The sequence below is a fragment of the Oenanthe melanoleuca genome, chromosome 12 (genome assembly GCF_029582105.1).
Source record: "Oenanthe melanoleuca isolate GR-GAL-2019-014 chromosome 12, OMel1.0, whole genome shotgun sequence".
NCBI lineage: Eukaryota > Metazoa > Chordata > Aves > Passeriformes > Muscicapidae > Oenanthe > Oenanthe melanoleuca.
The window spans coordinates 11,644,004-11,659,669 of record NC_079346.1 but is presented as its reverse complement, the minus strand read 5'-3'; the positions used below and the strand labels follow the sequence as shown (position 1 = coordinate 11,659,669).

At 37.5% G+C, this 15,666-nt stretch overlaps 1 protein-coding gene across 33 annotated transcripts in view; it reads left to right on the top strand.

Annotated features, from left to right (window-relative positions):
* Positions 1-1,011: 1,011 nt before the first annotated feature.
* The window catches only part of SLMAP (sarcolemma associated protein), a 76,070-nt gene continuing 61,415 nt past the window's right edge, over positions 1,012-15,666 (top strand). For all 33 annotated transcript variants that reach the window (XM_056501984.1, XM_056501977.1, XM_056501982.1 and 30 more), the window contains exon 1: positions 1,012-1,319. In XM_056501984.1, coding sequence (XP_056357959.1) covers positions 1,122-1,319 — 198 coding nt within the window. In that variant the 5' untranslated portion in view covers positions 1,012-1,121. The remainder of the gene's footprint in view (positions 1,320-15,666) is intronic.

Here is a 15,666-nt window from a genome sequence, read left to right as displayed (position 1 = left end):
CGCCTGAGCCGGCAGAGCGACCGAGCGGGAGCGCCCGGGCCCGGCCGCCAGGCCTCTCCCGCCGCCGGGGCAGCGGAGCCGCGCCGGGCGGGCGGAGAGCGCGGGGGTGCGCAGCGGGCCCGCCTCATGCGCAGCCACCTGCGGAGGGGCTGAGCGGAGCCGCCGCCGCGCGCCGCGGGCTCCTGGCGGGCACTTGCCGGGGCAGCCCCCGCTGCCCGCGCCTGCGGAGCCGCCGCCGAGGGACGCGCACCGAGCCCGCCGCCGGACAGGGCCACCGCCGGGGAGCGACCTGTCAGGGCACCTCGCAGGCCGGCCCCAAGAGCCCTTCCCACGCGTTGGTTTGTCCCTGGGAGAAAGCGAGTTGGGAGCCTCTCCATGCCTTATCAAGTTCCTTATCTGAGCGGCTCCCAGAAGCTGTAGACCAGTTCAGCTCTATCTGGTGTAGGGGAGAAAAACAGTGTAGCTCTCGCACTCCGTCGTAAATCGAGGACCACGTATTCTGCTGGGGTTTAACACACGAAGATGGTGAAATGCGGATTGCTGGGTGAATCGATAGGTCTCTGTTGTGGAGCGAGGGCTTTGTATTCATCTTCCAGCTCCTGATCTGTGCCGTGCGTGAGAGGACGCTAATCTTCCTCCTTCATCCCCCTTCCCTAAACCTTTCCTTGCTTCCATGTTGCATTGGTCAGACTTTTGGTCAGTGTTGTTTACGGAAGGGGAGGGGGGAAAGAAGGCATTTGAGGTTACAAACAAAAGTACTTGTATGACTCATCTGCTTGGATTTAAGACATTGTATCCTTCTTTCACGGGGCCTTTGCTTCTCTCGGAAGGAATCAGATGCTTATTCGCTATTCTTCCAGAGGAGGATAAATTGAAAGTTGTACGTATTAGATTTATTTTGGGCCACTGCTGATATTATTAAAAGACATAATGGGACTTTTTCACTGGATTATTGCCAGAATTAGTTTACACACTGAAACAATGAGTTGTTAGGCCTCTCATATGATAATATTTGCCCTGCTTTAAGTTGCTGTGGAGGTGTTTTAAAAATTGTGGAGGACAGTCTGCATCAGAAGAGCTCTCTTCATCTCTGGTTGTGTGGCAACCACAATCTGTCCTCGATGCCTTCAGCCTTGGCCATCTTCACTTGCCGCCCGAACTCCCACCCGTTTCAGGAGCGTCATGTCTACCTGGACGAGCCTGTCAAGATCGGCCGCTCCGTGGCTCGCTGCCGGCCAGCCCAGAACAATGCCACGTTTGACTGCAAGGTGCTGTCCAGGAACCATGCTCTTGTCTGGTTTGATCACAAGACAGGCAAGGTAAGGTGTTTATTTAAAAACACTGAAGCTGCACATTTGTTTTAGCAAGTCCCTGTAGACTGTGCATCACGGTAATAAATGTGGTTGCATAGGGCAGGAGTAAGATTTGTTTCAAAGTGGTAACTTTCCAGGTAAGTTGGTAATTTCTTACTAAGCGGAAACTTTGAATATTATGAAAAGCTATAAAACTAACATTTGAAAATTGTTAGAGTACTGAAAGGCTTGCATGTTTCTTACTTATTACTGGAAGTAAGTGATTTTGAGGTGAGTCATTCAAATATGAAAGCACATTGTATCGATATAGTGGTGTAATAGTATTTTTTTCAAATGCAGAGAAATTACTCTTTTGTCGATGTATGAAAATTGATCGTAAGGAAAGTTGAAAAACAGATTTTAAAAAGATACTGTGCTTGTTTGGCACTCTTCCTACTTGTGCTTTTGAAATTTTGTGGAGCATTTTGTTTGGTTCCGATAGAAGGTTTATTACTGGCAGCAGTGTAATGGGTGGCATTCATGATATAGTCTTATTGTTAGTGAAAATGGCTTTAAAATACATCCTGTGTTCTTAACTTTTCCCCTCACAAGTCTGGCAGTCTTGTTAAGCAAAATTGACGGGTCCTGTAGTGCATGTTTTGTCCACTAGGGATTGAACTGGGACAAGTAAAGTTGTTTTACTTAATGACTGTCAAGTTAATTTTAAATATCCAGCGAAAAATTAACAAAGGGCAGGCTACAGTTGCTCAGCACTGTAATTTTTTCCCAAATATATTCATGTTGTGCTCTAGAACTTAACATGTTCTACGTCAACTGGTTTTTAGCTTCACACCATGTCCTTCTATGAAATGCAGTCAGTGTAGCTCTGGATTTTTAAGAATAATATGGTCTGTAATTCATGCTGATTTTTTCAGTAGTGTGACACAGCATGAGGAGCAGTACAAAACAGTCAAAGTTCTTAAACCTTCCATTGTTAACTATCCTATATTATGCAATACTTGGACATGATGGGACAAGACAAGCGTTTTATTTCTTAGGGCTGGATTATGGCATGGCTTTCAAGTTACCTGCAGGTAATTGTGCAAACTGCTATCTGTATTAAATGTTTCATTAAGCATCTTGCTTTGGCTCTATTGAGTGTGTGATGTGCATTCTTGGATTCTAGAAAACTTAAGGGATTGAAATACTTTAGTTTTTAACCTTTCTTGTTTGACTCAACAAAGTAAGTAAAATGTTCCAATTTATTGTGCTGCTTTTAAATTAGAAAGTATTATGTATATAGCTTGTTACCAATATTTCTTATGACTTATACAGATTTTAAGACCCCTACATGCTCCATTATGGTTACAAATTGTCACATTCAAGATGGTTAATTTGACAAAGCACTGAATGTTAAGCAAGTCTGCTAACTGATAGACAAGCTTCAAAAACCATCAGCTATGAGGTTTTTTGTTTTTAAATTTCAGTTAGCTTTGACTTCTCTAGGTAAAATTTATATGCTTACTCATTTTATTATCTATTTCAAAGCAGCAACTTAGTAGTAGTAGTAAATAAGAGGATTGTATTTGATGTTTCTTGACATATCATGTGAAGATTTGACAGAGGTCTGATGAAAGTTGCCAAGGTGGGCATCTGCAGCCATGGTAAACAGCTAAGGAATGGTTTTGGGATCATGCCCTGAAATGCACTCCTATTGAATGTTAGATGTGGTAAAAGGTTTAAAGCACTAGTGTAGCTGTGTGGAGAATTTCAGATTCTGTGTTTCTTTGTTGGCCATATGAACTGGCTTTTTTTTCATCTGGTTGAGTATGTGAATGGTATATTGTAAGACAGTTGGCAGGAAGGGGGAAATGCACTATTAGAGATAATGGGTATCAAATGCTGTTGTGAGAAGGCAGGTAGAAGATACTGATAAATACAGGCTTGATCTTGAATCACAAGAACTTATTAAAAAAACTCTGTGGTGTTTTCCAAGTACAAACAAAACTATAAAGCTCTGCCAGAACATTTGCATGTGGGAATGTCTATTATTGTTTACATAACTGCTAATAAGCACATCTCATTTAGGAAATTGTCATTATCCTATCAATGACCTATATTTAAACCTGCACAAATTCTTTGTCAGAGTATTTGTAAACATTTCTTAGAAGCTTATATATAGGACATTTGTCGATTCTCTTTTTTCAAAAGTTAAAAGACATTCAAATGTTAATTTAGTATTGAGAAAAACCTTCAGATATTTCAAAATAGTTCATGAATGATCTGAGACTACAGTTTCATAAGTTGTGGACTTTGGCAATACCAGTTTCAGGCATTACCAGTCACTCAGTCCTGTGCTGCCTCTTGAGCTGCCTTTCAGTTACATTCTAGTACTCTTTTTCTGTTTTTTTTTTTCTTTCATGAGGGCTTGAAGTTTTATTTTGTTTAGTAAATCATGTGAGTGATCCTGTTTACTACATAGTCTGTAAACAATTTTGTCAGTATTATCTGTAAATAGGGGTAGACCCTGAAGAGAGTGAGCATCAGTAAGTCATGCCAAGGAAAGTAGTACAGAAGTTTTTTCCTAAGGCAGAGGAAGGTATAAGCTGAAATGCATCTCATAAGTAGACTAAGCTGCAGATAACATGTTACTTACAGTTGAAAGATGTGAGTGTTTACTTTGTATAAAGACACTTCAATTATGCATAGAAAAAGTTATTTGCCCAGGGAGATAATGTTTATGTAATACCAGCATTATTAAGGATGAAAATAGAATGAGTTTTCAAGATTACCGATATATAGCAATTAAAAGAAAGTACTTAAAGTTGGATTTGTTCTTTAAAATGTTTTAAACATAATATGTAGGCCTAAATATGTATATGACAAAGGTGGAAGGAGATGATGATCTGTCCTTTTTCTGTGCTTACTAATATTTTTATAAACAACCTGTGCAATGCCACTTCCTGCCTGTGTTTGTAGATACAGTATACTAACTTCTAGTTAACTAGTGAATTTTTCTTGCAGTGATAACATTAGAATATTGTAATTAGAATTAATTTTGATTTTTTTTTTTTTTTTTTTTAGTAATTACAATTTAATGAATCTGGGTTTTTTTAAAGGTGCCTGAAAAAGTGACTCACTGGCTATGTAGGAAGATGTTGTGCTGAGCATGGAGTGTTCCAAAAAGTGTGAATCAAAGCAAAAGTGGGCTATAGTTCAGAAAATGTGTTTATTCAGCTCAAATCACTGCATATGAAAAGAAACTCTTAAAAATTGTGTAACTGTAATAATCTTAAACTTGTTTTTTTGGGTTTTGTTTACATTTCTAAAAATAAGCAAGTGGAAGACCTTTGAGAATTTGTATGTGACTTCCAGGCTGAAATGCTTCTGACAGATGTTATAGGAGCTTTTTGTAGAAAGCTGAAGCTTCTGAACAGATATCCAGGTTTTCAAAATCTGGAATTATTCAGTGCCTGAGATTGTTGTGAGTTGCTATTATAAGTGCCTTTTCTAGGGAATTCATTGCCACAGTTTACCAAAGGCTCTGAGAAACTGTGAAAAATAAAATATTTTCTTAGATAAAAAGCATTCCAAAGAACTGGTAATTTTTAATAACTGAAGAAAAAAGTGTAGGCACAAGTTGCTGTGTTAACAGTAGCTAATGCTATTGTTTTAATTTAATTCAAAGTGAATGTAATTGAATTTGGCACATTCATATCTTGGTGACAGAAATGCTAACTAGTTTATTGAAATCCATAGTCCCTGTAATAGTAAATGAAATCCATTAAAATTGTACATTATGGCTTCTAGACTTAAAATATGTGGGATAAAAATACTACAAAATACTTCAAGAAAACAAACGCAAAACAAATTTCCCCTCACCAATAAAACCCTCGAAAGCCAAACCCCAAAAGAACCAACCAAAAATCTAAGAAGAAAACCCAAACCCAACCCATCTTACCAAACTCCAGCAACTCAAAACAACCATCCCAGAGGTACAGCCAGTTTAACGTGCTCTGAAGGACACAGTGAAGTTTACTCTGGTCCTGTTTGGGATGACACCAAATGTGAGTGTTGGTGTGCTGGGGGTGAGTTGATCTGCTCAGGGCAGGGCTTTTGTCCACAGGGACCTGGCTGTGCTGGGTGAATGGGCAGACAGGAGCCTCAGGAAAAACTTGGAGGCTGCTCTTGGAAAGGAAGAACCCCTTGCAGCTTATTACACCGTGTCTAGCATACTGCATCTAATTTTGGACCACTAATGCAAGAAATACATTGACAAACAGGAATTGAGAGATTAGATTTTTTTTCCTGTATTGTACTAGGGATAAAAGTAAATTGATATGAAAGAAAGCAAACAAAATTAGTAAAGAGGAAATACATTACTCAGTTAACATTACGTAAAATGTTTTGTGGATATCAAGAACTTGGCATGTTTCAGGAAAGCACAGAACGTTTTCTTTGGATGTTCTGTTTGTTCAGAAGTATTTTAGTAAATTTATCTTAAAAAGCTAAGTGGGATATGAAAAATAGTTTTTGGAATTGCAGGGTTTTACTGGGAGATTTTTTTCCTGCTGCTTCCAGTGGAGAATCCTGTGTGATACTGTAGCCTATTTCATGGTGATCTATGTAAAGATGTTTAGTTTCCCATGTATCAGTAGCAATTATTTTGATAGATAACATGTCTGTTGTTTCTTCCTCTTATATCTTTTCAACTTTCTGTTAGGATTATTGTCAGAGAGATGAACAGATGTTTTATTTTTCAGTACTCTTGATGTTGCTGTATGCTTACAATCTGCAGTGGAGACACTGTCTTCTGAACATTGAATGTTCTTCTAAGTACCCTGGGGGACTGACCTGGGATTTGCTGTAATGCACTAAGGTGAAACTCCAGTGCTTAGGTGCTTTGTAAAAGGGTGATGCCAGGCAGCCCTTACATACACCTGTTAATATCTTTATGTAAGTGCTTTTCACCCTGAATGAACCATCCCATTTTATACTGACATGATCATGTATGGGGTAGGGAGCTCTTGCTTTTGACAGACTTGAGCACCGTGGTTTTAGGAGCCAGTGTAGGAGTGTGGGCAGCCATTTATAGTAGAGGTAAGTCAGTGCTGACAAGGATTTCCCCGCAGAGATACCATCTAGAGCCACTGCTGCAGAGTTAATACTGTAATTCTTGGAACTGATCCATTGCAGTCATGCTGCATCTATCCTGAGCCAGGAACACCAACACATTGATTAGGCTTTAAAAACAAACAAAAATCCCTTTTGTATTTGCAATGAATTTTCGCAAACCTCAAATGAATCAGGTTACTTAGCTGGAATGAAGGCCAATAGATGTGTTTTCCTTAGAGCTCTTATGGGTTGGTTTGGGTTTGCTCCTGGTCCCAAGCTTATAAATGCAACACCTTGCTTCCCTACACTTTGATTATATAAAATTGTTCTTGATTTTTACTTTTTTATATGTTAGTTGGGCAATCCAGGTATCGTTTGCAGGTGGATTTACATGGCACTGAAAAAATACATTGATTTGTATTCTCATTTTTCTTAATAAATGTGACAACTTCATTTCCTTATTTATCTAATGAAATTAGTTGAATTTATGTATGCTGTAAAGGGCCATGTGGGAGAGGAGTGTCTGTGTCACTGTGCTGTTTTGGTTGTGTTGATTTGAGTCTGATCTAGCTATAATTCTGCAAAATGCATCGATACATACTCAGCTGTTTTGTTACATTTTGGGTTTTGTCATTTCTTTTAATAGATAACATAACATCAAGTGTGGAACCAGGTCAGTGAAAAGGAAGGAAGAATGCTGTCTCCATCCTATAGCTAGCAATTTTACAGTCTATTGCTGCTAAATTATATGACTATTTGTTGTCTCTGCATTTTCTTTTGAATCACATCAATACTTGCTTCCTATTAATGTTGCTCACTTGCTGAGAGTTTGGATTATCCAAGAGCTCTGAATTTTGTTAGGTCTTGCTGTGGCCATGCATTGATATTCCCAACTTGTCTGTCTTTCCAGAAGCATTTCTGCTTGTGGCAGAATTGTTGGAAGAAAGCTCAGCATTGTCACATTTTTGTTGGATATAGGCAAGTGTTTCTTCAGTCTGCTCTAGGAGTGGGAACATCAGGCAGAGAGATGGGTTGGACTGAATCATCTTGCAAGAAGACGTATCTCTCTGCCAGAGGCCCAGAACAGTTTCCTCCTTAAAAAGGAAAATCATGGTGCTGGAGCCAGACAATTAATTGGATACAATTTTCCTGTTGTGTTGTACTAGACTTGTGTGTAATTGAGCAATGCCTTAGAGTTTATTTCAGTCTTGAGAAAGTATAAATAAATGATGAATTTCCAGCAGGCTTATAATAGAAAGTCCAAAATCCTGTAGTAACACTGTAGTTGAGTGGAAAAAACACAGAAAATGCTAACAGGAGTTTGACCTTTTGTTTTATTTTATTTTGGGTTTGGTTTTTTTTTGGGCTTTTTTTTGTTTTGGTTTGGTGTTTTTTTGTTGTTTGTTTTTTTTTTTTTTTTTTTTTTTGTTTTTGTTTTTGTTTGTTTTTGTTTTTGTTGGTTTTTTTTTGTTGGTTTTTTTTTGTTTTGTTTTTTTGTTTTTTTTTTTTGTTTTTTTTTGTTTTTTTTGTTTTTTTTGTTCTTTTACTTTTGTAAAAAGGAAACATAAGAAGTACAGGGATTGGCCAAGGGTAGTGGTAGTTTAGGGCATGAGCAATTTGTAAGATCTTTGCAGAGCTAAGGAGCATTACATTATTGACAGTTGAACTGTGGTGTGTAGTTAAGAGAAATATATGCTATTCATAGAATTTTTAGGATATGAAACAGCATTAACCAACTGTTGGAAAGACTGAAAAATTGACAGTGAGATGGGCTCAATTGCAAATGTCCTAATAGTGTGAAACAGGAGAACTTGGAGCTAAATACGAAAAATACTGACAGTGCTGCTGTTAAGTAAGTTTTTCCCCAGTAGGAATACCTTGTTTAGTTTTAGTTTTCAGATGATAATTCAGAAGTGATGAAAATATTTATTAGAGGAAGTCTTCAATACAGAAAGCATACAAAAACTATATAGGAACAGAAGGGTGACTTTTGCTCTTGTGTTGAGAGTATTGAATAGAAACCTAAGAATTAAATTATTAGCGGTGTATGTTATTATCATTACACTTGTAGTATTTCTTCCATAAAAATAAAATAAATGCAAGCGCTTAAGACAGAAAAGTTATGGATGCTTGTAACCATGTATTGATCAATACTCTTTTTAAAGGAAGAAATAGAAATGTTATGTTTCAAAGCCAGGATGAAAAGCTCTGGAGTGGGCCAGAGAGATATTTGTACAGCAAGTTCTTTTGAAGACATTTGTTACTGGCTGCTGCTATCTGCATATGTCATTAGTCTTATCTGATATGGGAGGTTTAGCTCTTAAATGGAACTTTTCCAAAGTTATTCCTTTTTTGGAAGTTGCGTGAGATGAAATTTAAACCTTGATTTGTCTAAAACTTTGTCTTTGCCATAGTATCGATGTTCCCTAAGGGGTTTTTTTGCTTGTTTAACCCCACCCATGATTAATGCTTAATTATATAGGTTAGAAGCTAGATCTCTTGGTTCTGCAAAGCTGAGCATTTAGCCTGCCTACCTTTTTGCCTTTTAATATCCTGGTGACCTTTCCCAGTAACTCGTGGCACAATTAACTGTCATTCTCTTTTTTTTTCATTGTTAGTTGTGATAGTTATGCAAGGACTTACAGGCAATAGAATTGCAAATCAGTTTCTGTAGTATTACTTGTGATTTTATTCTGGCATTGCTGGGTTTTGCACTTATACCTCCTGTTTCCAGGTGCTTGAGCAATCTGAAAGCTTTTAGGAGACATAATGACTTTTTTGTAATCCTTCATGTTTTGAACTCTGTTATTAAAAAATAAGTTTTGGTTTTTTATATCTGATTGTGAAATAATCCATTCTGCAGCCAAGTGATCTCTGTAGGTAATTCCTTGTTGTTTTCTTATTACAGGGATTCCTCTTGCTAGATGCCAGAGTATTTTTAAGGTTATATCAATATTAACACATACTTTTAAGGGACAAAGAATAAGTTTGATGAAGTTTCTTTTGTTTCTATGGATTCCAGAACTTTAGGTCATTAAGTAGTTAGGGTGGTATCTGCTTTGAGGGAAATTGCAGTACTGTGAACAAGCAAATCCTATGACATGGATGAACGGGCAGAGGATAACTAAGTTTGGTGTATATCTGAGGAGATTGTCCAGTCAGTATGCTGGTCCACAGTAGGTCTAATGAGTTGAGGTTGCTTGTGGACTTGGTGGAGGATTTTGTGTACAGAATTAATCCCTATCGGGAAATAAGCTTCTGAGGTCAGTGTCAGGCGTGTTAGCTGGTGGATTAGACTGTGTTGCTGTTTTTTAAGTTGTGTTTCTAACATCCAGTGTATGTATGTATAGTTGGAATTTAGTATTATGATTACCTGGAGCACTTCTTCTATAGTGTAACTTAAAATTTCCATCAAAAACATGTCATGTAAATTTAAAAAGAATTTCTGGAGGAAAAGAAGCACTAAATGAATGACACAATAATGTTCCTAGTTCCACTCCTAATTCCATAAGGGTGGAAATAATACAACACTTTCACTTATAGCTGTCAACCACTACTTCCTTTTTAAGAACTCAGAGGGGAAATTATTTTTTTTTTGTCTTCCTCTTTGAGGACTTTTCATAGACTGCATATTCCAGCACTTGTACGAGAAGGCCAGGAATACAAATTGTCATGGGAAGGGTATATTTGTTTTTGCAGTCTCTGTAGCTATTTGACTAGGTAAAGCTGCTGATTGTGCTTCTTAAGCAGGGCTTTGGTAGGTATATAAATATTGTCTGTGACGATGAAGATCAGTGATTTGGTTTATGACCAGAGCCCTTCCTCTGTAATTAAGGGAAGAAGTGATAGGCTGCTATTTATATTAATAATATGTTACCTATAACACAGAAAGGCATGTGAATGTTCTAGGTCTATTTGAATGCTCTTTACCCATGGCATCATTCTGATCTTTGGTTGCACTTGTGAATGACTCTTAATTAGAAAGTTAAAAGTAAGTGTGCTGTGTTTAGGTAACTTTAACTTGCACATAACCAGAGAAGAGAATGTTTCTGGAGGATTTTGTACTTGAACAAATGCATTGCATCAGCACACAAGGATGACCTTCCTTTCGAAATGCATGTTTTGATTTTGAATCTCTGTACACATGCTGCCTCACTGAGATCAGCACAGATTGTACACCCATCCTGTTGCAGCATATTGCTGCCTGATCTATTTAATGCAGATCTACACTTTAGCTGCAGATTGACCTTCCCTGACCCCATGTTCCAGAAGTGAGCTAGGGGAAGGGAAGGGTTAGGTAGGCAGAACATGGCACCAACGCAGTTGTCCTTTCTCTGAGCCACTCTGGGACATCCAGATTGCGTTCCTGGGGGCTCCTCAGGTCACTCTGTTCTGGCATTTTGCCTGCCCCACAGGTCAGTGTAAATGTGCCTGTAGCTGAAAAATTTTGTGTGCAAATGTGCAGACAAGAGGGATTTTTTTCTCCCTGATCTCCTGGTTATCAAATGTAAGGTGCTCATTTTCCTTCCTTCCTTTCCCACACAGCTTAATGCTGAGCCTTCACAGGATAAGTATTGCTGGATAAATTTTAGATGATGATCTGAGTTTTATAAACTAATACTAAAGGATCTTTATGACTACTACTCTTTATTTTGAGATCTGTAACTTGTACTCTCTTAGATGTGTGTTATGGTTTAAACTTGCTGTATACATCATCTTTTATAATTGCTGTTTTGTAAATAATTGCTTTGTAATATCTTTAAAAGCCTTATATGAGGATGTAGTTTTGAGTCTAATGTTAGGGTACCTGTAATCTTGTAACATTTTTTCAGTAACTAGATCTGTTTGCTAGTGTTATGCCTCAAATCTAGAAAGTGTGTAAACCATTCTGCTTTCAATATTCTTCAGACAGTTATTATACAGGTGAGCAAAGCTCAGTGGAGATTATTCTGTCTTGTCAGGCCTGTTCACAGACAATCGAAGGATTTAAGAAATAATAAGTGGTTGGTTATACTTGTAGACATCTGGAAGAGGTAATTTTTTTCAACTACTATGTTTATGCTGAAGTGTCTCAAGTATTCTTTTTCATGGGACAGTTGTAGTGACAGGATTTTAATATGTGAGTTTGTGACCATATATGGACAGAAAATGTTTTAACCTTGAAGTTTAGTTGTGTTTACAGATGCAGTTAACATGCATTTTTATTTTAAAATTTATTTCAAAATTTGCTTTTGAGGCAAATCAGCTTTCTAGGGGCGGTCTCTTCTATCTGAGAAGTTGTGACTTTTGGAAAGTTCTGCTTGAATTTGCAAATAATGTGGTAAAAAAGTGACATGAAAAGCAAGTATTTTGGAACATAGTAAGGGGGCAATTTTTTTTTATTTTAATATTGACAGTGTCAGTATAATTGCTAGGACATGAAAAAAAACTTTAGAGTGTGTGCTGAGTCAAATACGAAAAATTCAATTCAGTCTTTTTAGTTATTTTTGACCTATATAACTCCTGCTCTAGGGTTTCCTTTCCATAAAGCTAAAGATGATAGAGTGAATGGACAGGACCAACCTGCTACTGATGAGAGAATCACAGAATTAGTTGGATTGGAAGGGACCTTAAAGATCATCTAATACCCTTGATGTGGGCAGGGACACCTGCTAAACCAGGTTACTCAGAGTTCCATCCAATGTGGCCTTGACCAGTTTCAGGGATGGGGCATCTTCCAGTTGTTTGGGTTTGGGGTTTTTTTCCCCATCATTGTCTCTTTCTTGGTATTTTTAAACTTCATTGTGCTCATTAAGTACTAGCATAATAGTAATAGTAGCAGTTGTTATTATATTCCAAAGCAGAACAATTTCTGTCAGTGCTTTTAATAATTCTTGATGAAATGTCCCATTTCAGTGGAAGAAAAGCACTCCAGCAATAAATGACTACAAAATTAGGCAGGTGTTAAGTACACGACATTTGCTCAAACAGCTGTCAGGAGTGCACTTTTATCAGTTATGTCCATGAGTGGGTTTGAGGGCCATCTTTGCAGGGTATTTTGGTTTGTCCATATGCTGTGTAGACTTAGGCTGGTGGAGGTGAGCTCCTTTTTTCCCCCTCATGCATTGTATTTCTGAGCATTTGAAAGAGTATGAGCTATACTTGCCTTTTTAATGCAGCTTTTGAAGTATGAGTGTTGTTTGCTGGCATCTTAAAAGAGGGAGGAGAATGTTTATCTGCTTTGATAAACAAGCCTTTGGAAAGAGCTCTATGACCTTGCTTGAAGAAGGATTATGATGAGAGGAATGCCTTGTATATTTATTTTATATAATTACAAGGGGTAAATTCAGTTAAATGTGGTTTGTTTGCAGTGTAAAACACTTAGATACCTGCCTGCACTTGAGGCATAGTAAGGGTGTTAACATTTAAATGTCTGAATTATGATAATTTGCATATTTATTTAACATGCTAGCAGTGTATGAAGCCAAACTTACAAGTTTTGAGAACATTATCATTTAAATAACTTGAGTTGTTCCTTTTTTTCCAAGTATTATAGTGTTAGGTTTTGGAGAATAGGCATGGATGACTGTTCTTTGTAAAGGTGCTAAGAGGTTTTTTCTGCTTGGTTGGAGCTGTTAAAGATGTCCAATAGCAGAAAGCCTGCATGACTTGTATCTTCCCTTAGTGCTAATGAGAAATTCCATTTTGAAGACTGTGGTGGCATATAGAGTCTTTGTTATTTGCTGCTAAACTCAGAACTGCAATTCAGAGAGAACTCTTGCTTTTCAGTTTTACTCTTTTACAGGATTTTGTTCCAATTTAAAAGGTACTTTCTACACTATTGATTGGTGTTCCTCCGTGCTTTCTAGTACCTTTGACAGAACAACTGAAGCAAATAGCATAGAACAAAATCTTGTCAGCTTACATTGTGCTGTGAAAATGTACTTTAGAAAATCCAAGGTCATTGAACCTACATGTTTCTGAAAATGTTGGTGATAACACTTATTTAGAGCATGATGCTCTTGTCACCATTAGGGCAGTAGTCTAATTGAACAGGAAGAGTGAAATGGAATAGGCAGCAAAGAAGCACAGTGAGCCCCAACATCAGAGTAGGGTGTTCCTTGTTTCAATTAACTGATCTTCTTCAGGCCTAAAGCCTCTGTAGTGGAGTTCCTCTCTGTGTTGTATTTTTGTCAATTGCTGGGTAGTAACTTCCTTTTATTTTTGATGTATGTATATTACCGTTAGAAAATGTCATACTTCAGGTTGGAATTAAATTTCCCTTTATTTTTTCTAGTTGAGAGGGTAAAAATAATAAATGTTCTGCAAAATACCGATTCTTAGGAAAGCATTTGACAAAACTGAAGAAATAAGAACAAATCTATGGCAGAAAAAGTTATGGGTGCACAGAATATTTCTAAACCAGTTGTTAAATGCCAGGTGAGCTCTTCTGCATAACTGGTTCATCATCCATCCTATCCTTCTCGTGATAATTCTCACACTTGAGCCACTCTTAAAACAACTCAATTTAGACTTCAGCTCCCTTGTCTGTCCTCTGTAGTGTTGGTGCTGTCTTCCAGTCTTTGGTATGAGAAGAATTGCAGATTTTTAAGTTACCTGTTTTTCACAATGCTTCCCCACTGGAGTCTGAGTAATCCCAACTACTGCCTTCCTCTTGCTGCTGTCCTTTTCTGCAATGTATAAACAACAATGGTAAAATTCCAGCTTTGTGCACCTTGCCTTTCTGTCGTATCCAAGTGACTTTGAGTATGTATGGTGATGGAGCAGCCATAAGTTGATTTAGGGGCTGAAGAGAGGAAAATCAGGGGAAAGAGGAGTGCATTGAAAGGCTGGAAGAAACTTTTCTGCTTCTGTTTCTCATTCTTTCTAAATATAAGCAACCAGTTCTCAGGTCACTTTCTCTGGTTTGAGCCTGGTAGCCAAGGAAGTGGCCTTCAGGTGTTCAGATGCTGTGAGGGCAGATAGCACATATGTATAGCCAGTTTGGATAAGTGTTGAGGTGAACTTCATACCAGCACTGAGGCTGTACTGGGAATAAAATTGGGTGAGAAGAGCACTGAAGATACCAGGGAGTTTGCATGGGATAGAGACAAGGGGATCAGTGTTACAATAGGATCAAGTGATGCAGAAGGGAATATTGAAACTGAATAGCAATTGAAGTCACAATTGTGCACTCTAGATTGCAAGTTGCCCTTTAAAAAAAAAGAAGAAAAACCAACAGGAAACATGTATTGCTACTTCTCCTTTTTAAATTTACTTATACCTTTAAGCACAGATGCCCAAAGAGCAGAGTTCTGCGCTATTGAAAAATGATCGTAAATGTTACAATTATCATTGAAGGTAACAAAGCTTTTTATTGACAATTTTCTGTGTTATGCTGTTAGAGTATTTAATTTTAAAAAATGCTTATTTCTCTCAGCCTAATTTCTCGGGTTCTATTAAGATATTCTTATGTGAAAAGAGCCATTGTTATGAGGAGTGCAGGAATGGCAGTTGTAAGGAGCTGTATTTGTAGTGAAGGAAAGTATTTCCAGAGCAGACAGATATTTTTGCTTTTTTTATTGAACTAGTTACGTAGTTGGAAGATAGGCCAGCTTTCATGAAATATTTTAAAAGAAATAGTTTCAGCTCTTTATATAAGATTGTTCTTAGTGAGAAGTGTGCTCTCTGCTGTATTTGAGACACTTGCTGTTGAGCACTTCACCTGTATTTAATTGTGACTTGCTAATGAGAACATTCCCTATTAGAGTTCACAAGATGGTTTTGGTTTAAGTCAAATAGCAGCGTGGAAATACTTGTCATTTATGTGCTTCTGTCACAGCTAAAATATTTTGTACAATACTTAATGTAGTTTTGAATATTTTGCTACATGAAAAAATCTACTAATTCAGTTTGCATTTTAGTTGATACTGAGATAAATGTTTTTATTCTTGAACTGACAATGATAACCTTGTATCTGCAGAATGTAAAAGCTGTAGTAGTTTTCTTTTAAAATTAATGGTAATTGTTTTTTTTCTTTATTAAGCTCATTATTTGTTTGGATAAAGTGGCTTAGTGACTTTCTTCTTGTGGGTTTTCTGTTTGTTTTTGCTTTTGGCTTTGTGCTTTTTGAAATTTTATTTCTGTTTGTTTCTTTGGTGTTTTTATCTTCATGGCTTCGAGACTGAATTCTCATCATATGCACTGTGTTTTTAGTTGAAATGCAGCATATAAGTCTGAGAGGAGACAACCAGTAACTTATTGCAGCTCAAGTGACATT